The sequence below is a fragment of the Gobius niger genome (genome assembly GCF_951799975.1).
Source record: "Gobius niger genome assembly, chromosome: 15".
Taxonomy (NCBI): domain Eukaryota; kingdom Metazoa; phylum Chordata; class Actinopteri; order Gobiiformes; family Gobiidae; genus Gobius; species Gobius niger.
The window spans coordinates 15,448,940-15,467,350 of NC_136866.1; the positions used below are offsets into that span (position 1 = coordinate 15,448,940).

Below are 18,411 nucleotides of genomic sequence, written 5' to 3' on the forward strand. Positions count from 1 at the left end.
TCCTGTTACAAAATAAAGCCATATACGTTTTTATTTTTAGTCAGCCATATCTCTTATATCCGAATTGTTTAAACGTAATAGATCGTGAAAATAACGATTTCACCTAAACATGAAGTTTTTAACTGTATTTACAGCTTTAATTCGCAGGGTAAGTGTGTTCTGCATCCTCTGTCATTACATTACATAATCCCTGCAGGATGCGATTCATCACGGCTCAGATCTGGTTGCTATAGCAACCATGGAAACGTCACCGCTGATTGGTTGCTCATTAGTGCAATGACTATATTTTAAAGTTCAGGGGTATAGGCAATGTATAGGCTACTATATACCCCTATACATCCCCCAAAAGGCCTTCCAGTATAGAACCTCACCCTCAAGATGATTTTGAGGATTTATAATAATAATAATAATAATGCATTGGTTTTATATAGCGCTTTTTCTGGACACTCAAAGACGCTGTACATTGCACTATTCGTTCACTCCATACTTGGTGGTGGTAAGCTACTATTGTAGCCACAGCTGCCCTGGGGTAGATTGACAGAAGCGAGGCAACCAGTCTGCGCCATCGGCCCCTCCGACCACCACCAACCACTCACTCACTCACTACATTCGCATGGCTTCCTGGTGTTCCCAAACAGTCTCCCATCAAAGTACCGACCAGGCCCTTCCCTGCTTAGCTTCCAAGGTCTAACGGGATTGGGCAGAGCAAAGGCGGTATGGCCACATTTACACAAATCAGATCAAATGCGTGCCACGTGTTTTCAAATTTTATTAAAAACTCTTATTTATTAAAACGAACATTGTCAGAACAGAACAGACAAACTCAAGTTAAATAACACATAATTATCCACACAATTAAAAATAAACAGTAAAACTGGGCAGCTCCTTCACAGTGATGAGCGTCTTCTCCAGGATCCAAGGTGCAATCTGCCCACTCCAGTGAGCACTGGAGAGCCATCTCTATCCTGTCCTTTGACCTTTTTAGACAGCAGAAGTAAATCCCTTCAAAAGAAACAAAGTGCATAATTATTGCAAAAGCATGCCATCTTCCACAAAAATACATTCACAAATATACAAACTATTTTTTATAACAATAATCACTAATTTCACAGAATTCACCTTTTGAATCCGCCCTGTCCCATGTCGTCGACCTCTTCGGCCAGTTTGTAACTTTGATCTGACAAAAAAAAAAGGTTAAAACCTTTCCATTACACACTAGACAGACACCTTTATCTTCACTTTAATCCGGGTTAACCGTTAATAATGCTCACCTTCCCAGGGCAGACAGCTCCTGAACACTTGGATATTTGGAAAGTTCTCGTGTCCCAGACTCCTTCTGAGTCCAGGCCGGTGTGTGGGTACCTTGACTTGGTCAGTGTCTGCAAGTTTGGCCTTGGGGCGCGCTTGAACCCATGGGATGGTCTTTGCAGCTCTCTTTACTGCATGAAAATATGTAAATAATGTATATAAATATAAATCTGTAAGAACATTATTTTAACTGTCAAGATTTTTTCTCTAACTTGTGAAACTGTGCCTCTTTCGGTTTCCTCTTTTTGTCTGCAAGTCTTTAGAAATTGGTGAATCCTTCAAGAACTCCATACTGTCCAGAACCGACTTTGGGATCACACCTATTCCAATCCGAAAATAAGAAGAATTTTGAGCATGTACTAAATGTTCTGAAGTAATCTTAGGCATTGGTGCACGAGTATTTACCGAACTGTTGAGGATTTTCAATAAAAGTGCGTAGTACCAGCACTCTGAGCTCCAGTCTGCTCTCAGACATCTCCGCCTGGTTTGGAGGCGGCAGGAGACATGGAACAAAGACAGTGGCTAGGTTTGAACTGGTCATCAGGTTGTCGTTGCAACTACAAAATGATAAAAAAAAAGATTTGGATAGCTTTTCCCCAAATAAACAGATCATTTGAAAGCTTCCTAAAATGCACCTCTACTTGTCAAATGAAGTGTAATTAGTTATGTTTCCCGAACTGTTGAGCCCTGAATTGTGAACCTTTACCTCTGACAGACTTTGTAGAGAAAACTGAACAGGTAGTGCAGAGTGGAGGCGTTTCTGGCAGGTAGCAGGCAGGACAGCAACTGCAGAGCTGAAGACCGGGCCTCTTGCTTGGGCAGTGCTTGGGCTTTGAGTATCGCTGTGTGGAGGACCGAGGGAAAAAGTGGTTCTGGCAGCTCACGGCAGAACTGTTTTATGAGTGTGGCCACGTCGTAGGGCAGGGCTGTGGATAGGCAGTCCTCCCCGCGATTCAGTTTGGCCTGGAAATACAGGAAATTAGGTCACCCAATTTAAAATTATACAGCACAACGTTGGGTTTTGGGGTTTAACGTTTCACGGTCATTAAAGTGAAAAGGGCTGCAAATGTATTTACTATAAAAAGGTGAGAGAGGAAAAACAGAAGTTAAAGTATCACATACGGTCATCTGTGTGATTATAAAAGGTATGAAATCAAAGCTAGTGTCTCAAGCTTCTGATTCAACTACCTATTGCAGAAGTGTTGTATAGAGCTGGATCAGCGTGGATTCATCTGCCTTCATATAAAATACAGATCAGAATGGAGGAGACATCTAAAAAGAGGTTGAAACAGGCGATACTTATGAAGGAAATGGTTCTAAACTATTACATTTGAAAGGACTCGTCTGTCATGCTCGATATTGTTTAAATTGTATACGTGTTCTTCCAATGTAAACATAATTAACACTGTAAACCCAACTTGTGACTACCAGTGATGTTGATGCTTGTTTTGTTTACATGTTGACTTGTGAAGGTACATGTTCTATATGAACCCCAGGAGGAATAGTTATTGCTGCAATAATTAATGGAGAAACGTAATAAAGATAAAGATTCAATTGCATTGCACCAAACCAAACTAAAAACATGAGCTACTGGTTGATTTGGTTTTAGTTTAGTCACAGCAGAAAATGTACTTTCAAATAAAGGCAAAAAGTACTTAACGACTGTGGAAACTTGATGTACATGTTTACAAAAAGATTGCTGCAAAAATAAATGCGTTAAAGCCACAAATCAAAATACTTCTAATTCAGTAAACTCTAGAGAGTAGAAAGAAAAAAATATTTTTATCATGAAGTAGGGTAAATTGTAAACAAAACATTTTCTAATGTATACTTTGCTACTTTCCAGTACTGATCATTATTGTTGAAAATACACCTCTTAATCCTGTGAGACCTGTGTGCAGAACATGTGAACTCACCCGTAGTGTCTTGATGCGAGGCAAAGAGCCAGGCTTTCTGAAGAGACCCACGGTGCGCAGGCGCTCACTGAGCAAAGAACACGCCTGGACCATGAAGCTAAAAGCAAAACAAACAGCAGAGTAAAGTTATCTAGTATTAGCGTAACGATGACGCCCAACCCAAATCAAACCGATAAACTGTTCGCTTACACGGGAACCAGGCCAAAATCGGGGATGTAGGTCCGAGCCAAATTCTCCAATGGCACTCCAAAAACTCTCGCCCCACCGAAGAACAACCTGTCAACTTTCTTCTCACAAGGTTTCAGTGTTATCCCATGAAGCACTTGAAGATGGAAGCGGATCACGTTGGAATCTGTAACTTTCATCGCTGTAGACATGAGTAGACCTCAGACAGAAGGACGCAGGAGGAAACAGGAGGAAGGATATGATCCTGATGAGACGCACCTGCGGTTTGGACAAGGGTGCGTTTAGGTGACAGAAAGAAGGTGGGTAATAAGGATTAGCTTATACGTGGTACGTTCAATAGCAGTGGAAAGGAGGCAAGTAAAAAGTACAAGTAGTAGCCTACTATTTTTAAGGGAGGGCTCTTTTACTTAGCTATACTTCTTACACGCTCATTACATTCTTATTTTACTAGTCCTATGTACTTGTGTGCGTGCGCGTGTGTGTGGCTGTACTTGTACAGACTGACAAAGTGAGAACATCAACATGTAGACCAACAGAGTGAGGACATTTTTGGAAAGTGAGGACATTTTGGGTGGTCCTCATTTCTATGAAGGACTGTTTGAGAGTCAAGATGTGGTTTTAGGGTTAGGGTTGGGATTAAGGTTAGGGTTAGGGGTTAGGGTCTGGAATACTACATTTTTTATTATCTCCATCTACTTTTGCTTTTAGACTTCAACATTGTCTTGATATATTTTAACCATACCATACTACTGCATAATTAATTTAGGATGGGTGTTCCAAGCCGGAACACGCATTTTTTATCACAAAATCTCTGAAGACTTCATGCATTTTCCTTTCTTCTCCTTGATGGTTATTTAGTGAGACCATACCAATAACAATAACCACTTTGAGAACATAACAATAACATCTGAGGGTATAGTCTAGCCTAGGCTATTTCATACCCCCGGGTATAGTTTGGCCTGGGCCATAATATACCTCGGGTATAGTTTGGGACAATATGTAAATTGCTATTCCCAACAAAAGAGGGACAGGTGATCATGGTCAACCAAGGCATAATTCCCAGCTGTTACCAGTTTCAGGCACACTATAAGAAGAGCATAATAATGTGGGCGGTGGTGTGCAGACGCTCTCTTGATAGTGAAAGACTCTAAGAAACGTGATTATTGTCAAAAGCATCTATATTTATTACAATAGCAAATATATGTACAGTACATCATAGAAAGGCACAATGGAAACACATATGAAAGGGAAACTGGGTGGGCTCGGTGTTCTTTGGTTCTTTGGTTCTTTGGTGCTGGTTTTGTTTGGTCAGTCGCAGAAGTTTAGAAGCACTTCCTGTGGACGATGGAGGGACCCGCCTCATCATACTCCTGTTTGGAAATCCACATTTGCTGGAAGGTGGACAGGGAGGCCAGGATAGAGCCGCCGATCCACACAGAGTATTTCCTCTCAGGGGGAGCGATAATCTGGAGAGAATAGGAAAAAGACAATGTTGTTCAAATTTACTATAACAATAATTGATTACAAAGTTCTTTTTCAACTATCTCTCTAATATAAGAGAGAGAAAAATGGGCATTCCAAAAATTATTAAAAGGGAGGAGGAGCCAAAAGACATTGTGAGGTAAACAGACTCGGAAATGTATTTTGGCAGATATGCACATTTAGCAGGGTTTTGACTGGACACTTTCTGCCGGACATCTTTATTATAATCTACTTACAAAAATGTTGCTAAATGTGTGCTTTGATACAAATATAGCATCGCTTAAAGCTTCCCATGACCTTTGCTTAGTGCTGTTGTTTCTTACCTTAATCTTCATAGTGCTAGGGGCCAGGGCGGTGATCTCTTTCTGCATGCGGTCAGCGATACCTGGGTACATGGTGGTACCTCCAGACAGGACGTTGTTGGCGTACAGGTCCTTGCGGATGTCAATGTCGCACTTCATGATGCTGTTGTAGGCCGTCTCATGGATACCAGCCGACTCCATGCCTGAAACATCGTGAGACAGAAGGTTAACATAGCTCAATTTCTTTAGAATATTATCTGCAGATATTACACTAGCAAACTGCGGCAAAAGAAATCTAAATTTAAGGGAGTAGGTAAAGGCAATAAGTTAATTGAGGCAAATTCGAACTTGCAGCCCAAGCTCTCCACTTTAAGACTTACTGAGGTTAGATTTTGAACAAACGCTAAAATGTAAGACTAATTGCAGCCTAAATATCCATCTACCCATGGGCTTCTCTCAAACGCAAATGATCCAGGACATGTTTAAAATGTACACTGTCTGAAATATCAGTATAGAGTAACACACCGATGAAGGAAGGCTGGAAGAGGGTCTCGGGACAGCGGAACCTCTCGTTGCCGATGGTGATGACCTGACCATCGGGGAGCTCGTAGCTCTTTTCCAGAGAGGAGGAGGAAGCAGCGGTCGCCATCTCATTCTCAAAGTCCAGGGCCACGTAGCACAGCTTCTCCTTGATGTCACGCACAATCTCACGCTCAGCTGGAGACGAAACAATTGGATCAGTTAGCATCGCTGTGGCTGATGGGTAATCGAAGCGCTATTGAGTGCTGAGGCTACTGGGGACACAAATTGACTGAACTAAGCGCAATAAACAATATGAAGTGGCTCTAGTTTTGTCTAGTCTGTACAGGGCAAGGTGACGTCAGAAAGGTTTGTGGCAAATCAGCGTCAAAATGCCAATTATTGATGTGTTATTAACCGCTGAGAAGTGCTAAGTGGTCAAATTATGCAGGTGGAGAAAAGGCATGTCTAGTTTCTGTTCAAGTCCTTTCAGATCAGTTGAAGCAGCAAATCTATTTAGGTCAGATAAGGTTTACATTAAGTCAGTCCAAATGATTGATGCCTATTTTCTATTCATTTTTTATTTAGATTGTAGAGCACATTACTTCATAGATTCATTTTTTGATCACTTATGTAAATGATAAGACAGGATCTGGCTGCCTGAAATGTGGGGCACATTCTGCTTTCTGATTGGATAATTATCTTGAATATTGAAACAGCCCTGTTGTTATTTTGTGTATTTTGTACTGTGCTTTGCCTCTTACCTGTGGTAACAAAGGAGTATCCGCGCTCAGTCAGGATCTTCATCAGGTAGTCAGTGAGATCGCGGCCGGCCAAGTCCAGACGCATGATGGCATGGGGCAGCGCGTAGCCCTCATAGATGGGCACGTTGTGGGTCACACCATCTCCTGAGTCCAGCACAATACCTGCAATGTGGAGATGTGCTCGGTCAGTTCTTCAATATCTTCACCAAAGTGGGGTAATATGGTGCTATCCTCAAGTTTTGACATGCCTTTTAGTCAAGGGCTAATTCACAAAGATTTGTGTTATTTGCTGGACTGATTGGTAACCACATGATGACTTTATTTCTAAATCAATGCTTTCATGTCAGAAGGTCGTGGGTGGAATCATTTATCGTACTTGGTTCCCAGAGTTCTTAAAAGTCACTGAAATAGTATATTTGCAAAATATTTTGTTTTCGACAAGGTTCCAATGATTTGATCTATTTGTACAATTTAAAGCAAAAAATACAAAGTTTAAATCCATATGAATCAATTTTCCTGCTATATTTACCAACATTAACATATGATGGACGTTACTTTATCACATAGTAGAGAAAGTGACTGGTTAAAGTACACTTTTCATGCTATCTTTCCCTAAAAAGGCATCAATACAAAAAAACTTATTTAGCAACAAAAAAGCAACAATCTAAAATAGTTGGAAAAAGCTTATGAACTCACCAGTGGTACGACCGGAGGCATAGAGGGACAGCACAGCCTGGATAGCCACGTACATGGCCGGGACGTTGAAGGTCTCGAACATGATCTGGGTCATCTTCTCCCTGTTGGCTTTGGGGTTGAGGGGCGCCTCGGTCAGCAGGGTGGGGTGCTCCTCGGGGGCCACACGCAGCTCGTTGTAGAAGGTATGGTGCCAGATCTGAAGGCAAGAAGCAAAACAAAATGTTATGAAAAAGTTCAAACATGGCTATTCTCTGTTTATCTTGGGTTGGGGCAGGCACAAACAGTAACCCCTCAGTTTCATGTGCAGTTGTCTTGCCTTCTCCATATCGTCCCAGTTGGTGATGATGCCGTGCTCGATGGGGTACTTCAGGGTCAGGATACCTCTCTTGCTCTGGGCCTCGTCTCCCACGTAGGAGTCCTTCTGCCCCATACCCACCATCACGCCCTGGGGAGAGAAAATACTCGTGTCAATCCTCCAGGAAACTCCCGACAATATACAACAAGACACCTTTTTATAGTGATTTATGTTTCGGTACCTGGTGACGGGGGCGTCCGACAATGGATGGGAAGACAGCGCGGGGAGCGTCATCACCAGCAAAGCCAGCCTTGACCAGGCCTGAGCCGTTGTCGCACACGAGGGCGGTGGTCTCATCGTCGTCACACATCTTTGGTCTTTGTTTGACTGGCTGGCACCTGTGAAGACAACATGTTGAGCCTTACACACAGACCATACTCCTCAAACAAGAAGCCTCTTAAGAACTTGTCTGAAATTGTCCCAAATTATCATCAATTTATTATTCTTTAGTTGCATTTGCCATTATATTAGTCAAATGTTTATGCTTGCCAATTTAGCTGAGTGGTTCTCAAAGTGGGGTCATGTACATGTAGGGCTATGTAATCCTGTGATAACAATGCAACAACACTATGCCAAGTAGTATGAGGCCACCTTTAAGTGCCCTAATCTCTTCAGCTGCCCCCAAAACACCAAAACAGGGCATGAACAGAGCTCCCAGTTTCACACATGACTATTTTAGGTTTGGAGAGCAATTGTCCCACTTGTATCAACAGAAAATCCCCCCTCCCCAAGCCCATTCTGTGTTTGAGGCACATTTAACAGGAGCCGGTTAACAGCTGAGGTGGTGTGTCCACTGACAATATAGAGGCACAGTGTTTCCTCAGCTGTCCACACGTGCATTTGTTGTGACCTATCAAGGAGTCTGAGCCTTTCAAGAAGTGTAATCTAATGGCAGCATCCTTTACTAGATAGGCTTCCCCATTTGAATTCATCCTGAACATGAAGAATGACTTCATGACATTCAGAGGAGTAGTTTTCTGCTCTTATTGAAGTATTCTTTTGGGCTCATTGCTTTTGACTCTTGTATCATTTTTCTTGCCTGAGTCATTCAAATCTTTGCGGTTCTCCCCATTTCTGATTGATAGGTCTATATAGGATGACAATTCCGAGATATTCTTTTGTCGCTGCAACACAACATCATGTAGCTGAACCAGTGCTAGACATTCTGGTTTGGCAAGTGGGAGATAAAGGTGAAGAGAAAAGGAATTATCTTCAGGCCAAAATGACAATTATCTTCAAGTCATAGATGTGAAATACCTACACTTGGGTATTGTTGCTATAAAATTAAATGTCAATGTGTCAATTACTTGAATTCCATTTAGATCCCTTTGCAAGTGCTACAAGTGTTCTGTTTATCTCTGCACTGGAAGGATTATTTGCCTTCTTGGATTGATTGATAGTAGTCGTAGTATTATATTAGAAGTAGTTGACTGATTTTTGTAAAACTACTCTTCAGGAATGCAACATCATCAAGTCATGTATATTTTTTGACAAAACTTCAAATCAGTTCATTCAAACCCAAAGTAACATAAAGCAAAGCAAGCACTCAAAGTAGTATGCCAAGATGTAGTCGCCCGTGTACTCACCAAGTTGTAACTTCAAGGTCTGGCGGTTGCACTGGGACGAAGCTTGAGTGGCGTAGGGGGTCCCTATATACACCCGGGTCATTCCGAGTGAAGGAGGTTAGGGGGGGTCTACAGGAGGAGGGGGCGGGGCCGGAGGAGTCCACACAAGTCCAAATAAGTGCCGCTCAGCCAAACGGCTCCGAGACAGTGGGTAATCCTAGGTATGTCAGCGTCGGGGGATACCACCAGTGAAGACAGATGATGTTCCCTTAGAAAAACAAGAAGCGACACACACGGACAGCTGTGTTTGGGTTTGCAAATTATGTCAAATCCTTTAACTTTTTATGATCATTTTATGCACATTACCCTTTTATTTAACAAGGAGGTGAACAGTGGGGGGAGACGGATGATTATGTACAGCACTTCATTTCACATTTATATATTTTAACGTGCAACTGTGCAATCACAAAGTCTTCATTTTCCAAACATTATGAGCCACAAAACGTACTCAAAATTATTGATTCAGGACTTATAACGTGAGTGTAATGTACTTCGCTGTTGGGTCAGGAATTCCTTGCTGGAGGTTCAGTCTTGTAGGGACCGTCTTGTTGTCATGTTAAAATGAATATACACAGACTTATGATCCCATATGGTTATTATGATTACTTTTGGTAGGTAATTAGGTAGTTATTTTGTATCTGTTTTCCACTTTTATTCCACTTTTTGCACAGTATGAAACGCCCTGTCGTTTGGACATGTCTTTCTGATACAGCAATGTCAGTCTTGTTTCCGTATGATTAGGTCTTGTGTATCAACTCAGGCGGCACAAGTTTATCTACATGCTATGATTTTATCACATATGCCGTATTGTTCAGTCGTTTGGGGCCAGGCTTCACAATCTGTCCTAAAGCCTTTAACATCACTCTACAAGCAAACACTAAAGGTGTTTGATCAAAAAACAATGAAGTGGCATCACTGCACTATTATTAAAAAATACAAAATGATGACATTTGATAACTTCATCAGTTTCTCCTTTATAAAAACTATATTCAAGTGTCTTAATGGTCTTGCTCCGTCTGTATTGTGTCAATTAGTACAAAAATACACTAACCAAGGAGTGAGTACCAGAGCTGGAGTAAGCGGGAACTGCAGAGTGAAATGGTGCAAAACTGCCCTGGGTCAGTCTGCGTTCTCAGTGAAAGGGACTCAGTTATGGAACGCTTTGCCACTGGAGTTAAAGTCCCAATTGGACCTGAGACTTTTCTCACAAAAGCTGAAGCTGTGGCTGAAGAACAAACAAAAATGTGAACACTGAACTGTGAGGCTGAACTAGGGATGGGAAGTGGACAGATATGTCTTCTCTTCTTTCTTTTTATTGTTGAATTGTTTGATGCTTTTCACTGATTTTTCATTTTTCTGTTCTTTTATAAACCCTCTCAAAAGCCTAACCAGGGACGGGGGCTGCAAATTAGCCGATGGCTAGACGCCTTATGTACAGAACATCGGCCAACGAGTTGGCAATGTTTCCTTGTACTGTCCCTGTCAAATAAACAAATAAATAAATAAAAAATTGCCAAGAAATCTTTTGAATTATAATGACTTCTAAATCCTGCTTTGTATCTGTTATATAGCGCACAATTGTTCTCTAAGGATGTGTTCATAAGATGAAGCTAAATGCAGGGCACTGGGGATGTGGGTGAGCCAAAGGCTGTAACAGTACTCCGTCACCGAGAAATCTGGCCAAGTTTATGTTTTAAGCCTTGTGGGACTCGTGTAAGGGATCTGCCATGTCATCTAACAGACATTTTATGGAGCGTAGTTGAACTTCTACTAAAATATCTGGTAATCAACCATTAAAAAATCTATTATACCAGATCCATTCATTCAAATAAAAAAGTCGATTGCCCGTAGTTTCTGTACAAACCAGTTTAGATGCACTCTCTAAAGCAAACATTACATTTTAAATTGTCGTCTACATTAGTGTGTTTTTGTGAAGAAGATGTGTTTGTTACGTTTCTCTTGGAATAAAAAAAAAACCTTAAGGGCCTAAACAATGGGAGAGAGAGCATGTCCATTTTTAATTGGACATGCTCTAATGACATGCTCTAAACTACTACCATCAATAAAACAGTTTAGAAATCATGCACAAATATCACCAATATCTGCTTATACATTACAATATATTGAAAGTCAAAGATAATTTTATTCCACAAATCAAGTACAGGGCCTTTAAAGTAAGTTGCCAATAAAATAGTGGAGTGATAAAAGAATGTGATGGAAAAGAGAGTTGAAGTATTATTATTACTTTAACAATGACAAGTCGAAACTCATCCAACAGTATATATTTATTTAAATGCTGTTTGAGTACTGCATAACTGGGTATACTGTCTGGTTTGTGCATTAGCAGTAAAAGTAATAATAGAATTAATAGTTATTTTCAAAGTATAATGAGAGACACCTTTTGGTATGTGCTGTACGTATGAAGGACTGTGTTTTCATACCACCCTGTGCATGTGTGAAGAAAGAAATGGGGGGGGTTCAAGAACATACCCGACAACTGAGATGCAACAGTCGTGTGGACAGAGAGGGGGAGAGGGGAGTGGGCCTGTCCAGACCTCCACTATTTCCTGGGAAGGCTTGTCCCAAGACCGTGGACGCTGCCGAACGCTGAGCTGCGATTGGCCGGCGCGTGTCCTTTTAGGGAAGTGGACAGTAGCAGGTGCTGATAGCCACAGAGTGACGGGTCATTGGCGCAGGCTCCTTATTAGTCACCTCTCAGGGCTCTCACACAGCAGCGGAGTCCCTATCAGGAACTGGGACGTCCTGCAGCAGTCATAAATGTGTAACACTCCCAACAGCTCCTTTTGATTCTTCTGTGGATGTGTATTTGATACTCTATATACCTAGAATGAAAAAAACTGTGTGTTGTGTTATGTTTTTCTGGAATATTTCCTTATATACAGTAAAAGACAACAGTTATGGAATGTTTGCCTCTTCTTACATTTCCAATAGAGTTCGGAATTGTCATAATTTTAGGGGAAACTTTGGTAAACATTAAATCTGGGGTACCTGACTATTTGTTGTTGTAGAGTATATTTATTTTTGCTGCCTCAGCATAAAATAGACCTTATTGCTTTGTCTTCAAGTTTTACTGAGCAATGCAAGATAGAAGTAGAATCTAAATAAGTGCCATTTCATTAGGGGGTGGTCCACACTTTGCCACTGCTCAAAACTTTAATGCATCTCGAATTCAACAAACCTCTGTGGTATACGACATATTAACTGTATTCAGGTGAAGTAGTCTATAGTCTATTGTAAAAAGAAGTTATGCAGATATGGAGGAAACAAAACCCATACAAAATTCCCACCTGTAACCTGTAATCTGATTTGCTGCAGTTGATTCAGCTTAGTGTCAGAATATTCAGCGCTCTTGTCTCACAGCAAGAAGGTTGTGGGTTCAATTCCCGGACCAACTAGGCCTTTTCTGTTGAGTTTGAGTTTTCTTCTTGTGACATGATGGGTCTCCGCTGGGTGCTCCTATTTCAAACATTGAGTTAGACCGATAGCTTGACTCGACATCTGGAGATGGGTCCCCAGGTGAGGCACTGCGATCACACACTGCTCCTTTTGGGTCGCCCTGTGGCACCGAAGGGTGGGTCAAATGCAGAGATTATATCCCGATAAATATCCCTGAAAATAAAAATAAAAATGTAAATACGTAAAATGTAGCCAGCTTGATGGATAAAGAAGACCAACAAACTTCAAAGCTCCCCTGAGCAGACAAGTGTTTTGGAGTTAGTTGGTCTGCTGTTTTATCCGTGTCACATTGTGAAAGAATGGTCCAAGGAGTATGAAACATCATTTTCACACATGGATTGGCCACCACACAGTTCACTCTCCCAAGAACTTTGTAAAAACTGTCAACTGAAAGAAAACCATGCCACATTTTTACAGTGATAGTAGCATCACCCAACTCTGTTTTGGTGGAAATCGGGCCTGTGTTGTGTCAGTCAGCTGTCCAGAAACACTTTTTGGCGCTGCCCTATCAGTTTCAGCACCTCTTTATCTGGATGCAGCAGATTGGTCCGGGATGGCCTGAAGATTTTGAGGCTCTTTCTTCCATAAAAGGAGATGAGGGAAGCACACGATGGGTCCAGCAGCTGCGCCCCTGAAAGCACAAACACACCCACACACACATACATTATGGCAGCTGTTTGCAACAATTGTCTCCGGAGCAGCCCCCACCACAGCACTGCTGTTCGTCATTTACATACATGGAGCGCTCAGACCATACAGTAGTTCTGACTGAGGGGCTAGTGCTGAGACTAGGCACAGTGGCCATCAAGAAAAAAAAGGAAAAACAAAAAAAGCTAGAATGTGATGTGTATAATGAATACTTTCAGTGTATCCCGCCAAGAGCAACAATGGGGAGTACGGCTTTTTCTAAATAACCTTGTTATAACTATAAAGATATTTCGTACTAGTGACTAAAATGATCTGGTGAAAGAAGAGTTTGACACTCTATACTACTTTTAATACATTTACATAATCAATAGTTTACATCAGATGAAGCCATGATAAAATACTTCCTTTACTACGTGGTGTTGTTCGTGGCTCCTCATCCCTATGTAGAACGTGCTACATTCCGGTTGTAAAAAGGTTCTGACATGGAGCTGTCGGCATCTCTTTCACAAGTTATCATCACCACCGGCCTGACATCTGTTAATTGCTCATATATTGAAAAACAGTCAGAATGCCAGCAACTATTATCACAAAACCACAAAAACACTACACAACTTTCATCTGGGATACTGTGAATGTAAACACCATCAGTATTATACCATAATTATAATATAATAGGATGCTGATACATAATAATACTTAAAGCTCCTTCATTTTGCTCTCTGTACAGTTGGAGTGTTGTAACCACCATAGTGCTCTGAGCAGCAGTCTCCTAGATAAAGTCAGCTCTATAAATATGTGCGGTGCTTAGCAAGTTTCCATGTCAGCGCTCCATCATCAACAGACATTATTGCATTGCTGTGATGCCTACAACTTAAAGTTGCTCCGAGCCTTTGGATCACTAACCTAATTGAAAAATAATGTTAGTAATGAGACCAGACAAAACATGTACTTTGGAAGAGACCGAGGGATATGGCCCCCATACAGACCTCGACCACCATTAATGACCCCATTTTGTTTCTCTAATATTTCTCTCATAAAATAACATTTTGATTGTTTATGTTTTGTAAAGTAAGTCAAATTTTGAGCCAAAAATTGCCCTTTAATAATTCCTGAAATTCCTGAACTGGATATTATTCAACGTATTTTTAGAATAGTTGTAGGGCCTAAAGCCTGAAAACAGCAGCAGCTCTCCATTCATTTCAATGGCGTGTCCTCCATGTCTGTGAATTCAGCTATATTACTGTCTTCTGCCTTTCATACCACCTTCATTTCAACTCCAAATCTTTTTACATATTATACACTCCACAGGGCCTCAACTACATGCACATTTACCAGATTTTGAATTCACTAATTGTTTCTATCTTTTAGGACCCAAAAAACAGTGCTATAACCCAGTTTTGAAATATAACCAAACTGTGATTCTCATTCACAAATTCCCTTATTTCAGGGAAGTCCTCTGTTGTCTGTGATCTGTGTATGTTCAGTGCAGTTTGACAGTGAAAGTTAAAGTACAATAGAGCAGAACATTCTATAAACACCAGACAAATGCACATTTATTTATACAGAATCATCTTTTTTGATCATAATGTCTTCCAAAACTACTCAGAGCACTGATATGCATCAGATTTTTTGATATGTGATGAAAGTGTTGATTTTTTTGAGTGTTCACAGCCTTTTGTCTCTGCAGGTGAACAGCATGTTCATGTGTTATGCTTTTCAAGGACATTTAAGGCCTTGCTTTTTCCACAATTCCCCATGGCTGTGCAGTGCAAACAGAAGGTGGTCACCCTAACTCCAAATGTTTTAACTTGATCATAAATCTCCAAGTTCAATGTAAACCCTTAATCCATTGCCCTATGACATCAACGCGCCAAACTTACGTCTTACGTCTATGACTATTACCATGGCAACTGTGGCCTGGCAACTACCTTTGGACTTTGAGTTCAACACTGACTGCGGACTGTAGCTACAGGTGCGTAACTTTAGCCTTTTCTGCTTTAATTAGAGTCTCCACATTTATCTGTTGACAAAGTAAAAGCAGTTTAGCTAACACTCTTTTATATTTTTGCCAGATTTGTGAGAACTATCAACGGAAAACTTCGACAAGATGGATCATCTGGACTTCCCTCTGGACAACGACGCCCTGGACCTGCAGGTTCGAGGTATGTATCCTCATATTCTTAGTTTGTATTACCTACTTATGTTAGGCTTTAGGTTTTCTTTTAGTGTGTGACATATATTTTTCCAAAAGTACTGTTGTAGCTAGGCCTTTGTTCGGTTAGGATATATGCTAATTGATGCTAACGCTAGCAGTGTATCCAAATACCTTGTTCAAACCGGTCAAATCCATCGGTAAAAACTGCAAATGATCGAGGTATTAGCAACTGTACAGTAATAGTTCATCACTTTGAGTGGAGAAAAACATGTTTTAAAACTGAATTTTGGGGTTAACTTGGCTTACGCTAGCTAGTTTTGGTAACGTTAGCAGACACTAAGTTCGACGATTTCTTCAAAATGTCTTGTATAAAACCTTGATAAAACTAAGAAACCAACACTTAATTATAATTCTTTATTTTTTGGGGCTGGGTGTTGAATTTCACATTAGTAGCAACATTTTGAATTAAATGGTGCTCGCTCTTATTTGAATGTTTAGTTCAAGAGTATTTCATTTCAGTTCATGTATTTACTGCAAGTCTTTATTTTACACTGCCTTGACATTGTAGCGAACTAAATTTAGTATAATGTAATGAGCTCTGTAACAATCTGTAATAACTTGTACCTGTGGGTTAGACACACAATGGAATAACTTGTGTTAGTACTTTGTAGGTACATATTGTAATAGGACATGAGATCCTTAGGGTTAGGGCTTAAGGTTAGAGTTATGTCTTATTACATTATGTCCCTACAAACTACTAATACATATTATTCCATTGTGTATCTAACCCATAGGTACAAGTTATTAGACATTTTTACAGAGCACATTACATTGTACTAAATGTAGTTAGGTACTGTAAAACAAAGTGTTAACAGTTTTGTGCGGGATCAAAAGTCTTGAGGCAACAGTGTGTTTTACTTTGACACGTGCTCAGACACAAGGCACCAGGACTGTGCTCTTCAGAGACAGTTCCTGCAGTGTCCCGCACAACAAAAACAAATGAATGCCAGTTTAATTGCACTGAGTTAAGCTTAAAAGTAGAGATTAGAACGGATTCTAACACAAGTATTTTTGTGTGTTTAGGAGACGCCCCCTGGCTGCCTCCTGATCCTGCGGTCCTTATCTTCGGTGCTGGGGACGCTCTCCCGGGTGAGCCTCTCCCGCGTGCACCTGTGGACCCTCCTCCTGTGCCCCTTCACTTCGGTGCTGGGGATGCAGGCTCCTTCGTCCCATTTCCACCTCTCCCTTTGTTTCCTCCTCCGGGCCCTCCCCCTCTTCCTCTTGGCCCCCCTCCGGGCCTCCCTCCTCTTCCTTTTGCCCCCCTTCTGGGCCTCCCTCCTCTTCCTTTTGCCCCCCTTCTGGGCCTCCCTCCTCTTCCTCTTGCCCCCCTTCTGGGCCTCCCTCCTCTTCCTCTTGCCCCCCTTCTGGGCCTCCCTCCTCTTCCTCTTGCCCCCCCTCTGGGCCTCCCTCCTCTTCCTCTGGGCCTCCCTCCTCCTCTTCTGGGCCCTCCCCCTCTTTCCCCGGGCCTCCTTGCACTTCTGGGTTCTCCCCCTCTTTCTCCAGGCTCCCCTCGTCTTTCTCCGGGCCGCCCCCCTCTTTCTCCGGGTCTCCTTCCACTTCCGGGTTCTCCCCCTCTTTCCCCGGGCTCCCCTCGTCTTTCTCCGGGCCGCCCCCCTCTTTCTCCGGGTCTCCTTCCACTTCCAGGTTCTCCCCCTCTTTCCCCCGGCCTCCTAGCACTTCTGGGTTCTCCCCCTCTTTCTCCGGGCTTCCCTCCTCTTTCTCCGAGCCCCGCTCCCTCTCCCCCTTCCCTTCCTCTTTCTCCTCTTTTGTCTTGCCCTGAGTCTCCTCCTCCTTTCTCCCGCTCTCCCCTTCCCTCGCCGTACTCCTCCCCTCTTTCCTCTCCATCCTCACTTTCTTCTTTCTCTTCTATGTCTTCTCCTTCCTCCTCTTGTCCTTCCTCCCCTTCTTTGTCCTCCTCCTCTTCTCCCTCCCCTCGTAAGCGCTTTAGGGAGGACGACGATGCTGAGGCCAGTCCTAAGAGGTTGCGCCGTAGGTTTGAGTGATTCAAGCCTTTTCTGCTATTCTAGTGGAGTGTTAACAGTTTGTTGGCCTCTACGTCTTTCACACTTTCATTTCTTGCCTTTCTCTGTACAGTTTGACATTAATTTTTATTTTCAGGTCCTGGCTGTGTCTCTCCCTGAGGCACAAACATATTCCCTCCCTTACCCTCGTTGTTAAATTTAACCTCATGTTTTCTTTCCAACAGGAAGAGATGGGCTGTTTCTGTGTGGTCCCCTCCATCGGCACACTTTCTACACTGACTTCTTATCTACGCGGTGATTTCTGGTTGTTTCCAGTTGGGTAATGTGTCCTGTTTATTTCAGACTTTTCTTCAGTTCCTGTTGCATCATGGAGGAGCTTCACCACCAGGGTTAGTGAGAAATGTCTTGCCGACGCTCCAGGGGATGAGGTCTTCTCAGATGGGGAGGATTTGGTGAGTTGGAGGTTGGTGGGTTTCCTCTTTTGTTGTATGGGCTACGGTCATCTCGCAGAGAAAGACCGCGTTCCTCGAGAAGAGTTTTGGGGGCCTCCGCGCCGGTTGGTCTTCCCCAGATCCCTGCCCACAGCAACGAGCAGAGAACCTGTCTCCAACCGTCAGCGCACTGCAGAGGATGTTTGAGGAAGCGCTCCACCATCAGGACCTCGGTCAGCTCTCTCTCCCTGCGCCCTCCCATCCCGGATTTGTCTTTGTCTGCTCTGGGATTTCTCGGCAGATCCAAGCGCAGCATGGATGAAGATGACAAAGACGAGGAGGACGGCGCCAAGCGCCCGCGCCTCTCCTTTTCTGAAGGCGGCTCCAACAGCCCCTCCACTTCTGCTTCCATCCACTTCTTCCTCTACCCCCACCTGCTCCAGGACCCAGAGTCAGACAAGGACTGAGTTTTAGCCTCTGACTTCTGGATCTGGAAAGTCTGTAA

At 42.4% G+C, this 18,411-nt stretch overlaps 1 protein-coding gene and 1 long non-coding RNA gene across 2 annotated transcripts; one reads left to right on the top strand and one right to left on the bottom strand.

Moving 5' to 3' along the window:
• Window positions 1–4,591: 4,591 nt before the first annotated feature.
• actc1a (actin alpha cardiac muscle 1a) lies at window positions 4,592–9,138 on the bottom strand. Its single transcript, XM_079572876.1, has 8 exons — window positions 9,115–9,138; window positions 7,710–7,866; window positions 7,490–7,618; window positions 7,174–7,369; window positions 6,478–6,639; window positions 5,720–5,911; window positions 5,216–5,397; window positions 4,592–4,876 (listed from the first exon to the last, which is right to left on the bottom strand). The coding sequence occupies exons 2-8, from the start codon at window positions 7,836–7,838 to the stop codon at window positions 4,733–4,735; spliced, it is 1,134 nt and encodes a 377-aa protein (XP_079429002.1). The 5' UTR covers window positions 7,839–7,866; window positions 9,115–9,138; the 3' UTR covers window positions 4,592–4,732.
• A 6,276-nt stretch (window positions 9,139–15,414) lies between these two features.
• LOC306975368 lies at window positions 15,415–17,755 on the top strand. The gene is made up of 3 exons (XR_013793700.1): window positions 15,415–15,440; window positions 16,517–16,582; window positions 17,700–17,755. It is a non-coding gene; the product is annotated as an uncharacterized lncRNA (long non-coding RNA).
• The last annotated feature ends 656 nt before the right edge of the window (window positions 17,756–18,411 follow it).

What these genes read in the sequence shown, in the direction of transcription:
- actc1a (XM_079572876.1), bottom strand. Translation starts at nt 7,838, where the DNA reads ATGTGTGACGACGATGAGACCACCGCCCTCGTGTGCGACAACGGCTCA. An exon ending in TCGGACGCCCCCGTCACCAG is followed by an intron (nt 7,619 to 7,709) that starts GTACCGAAACAT and finishes TTCTCTCCCCAG; the next exon opens with GGCGTGATGGTGGGTATGGG. An exon ending in ACTGGGACGATATGGAGAAG is followed by an intron (nt 7,370 to 7,489) that starts GCAAGACAACTG and finishes TCTTGCCTTCAG; the next exon opens with ATCTGGCACCATACCTTCTA.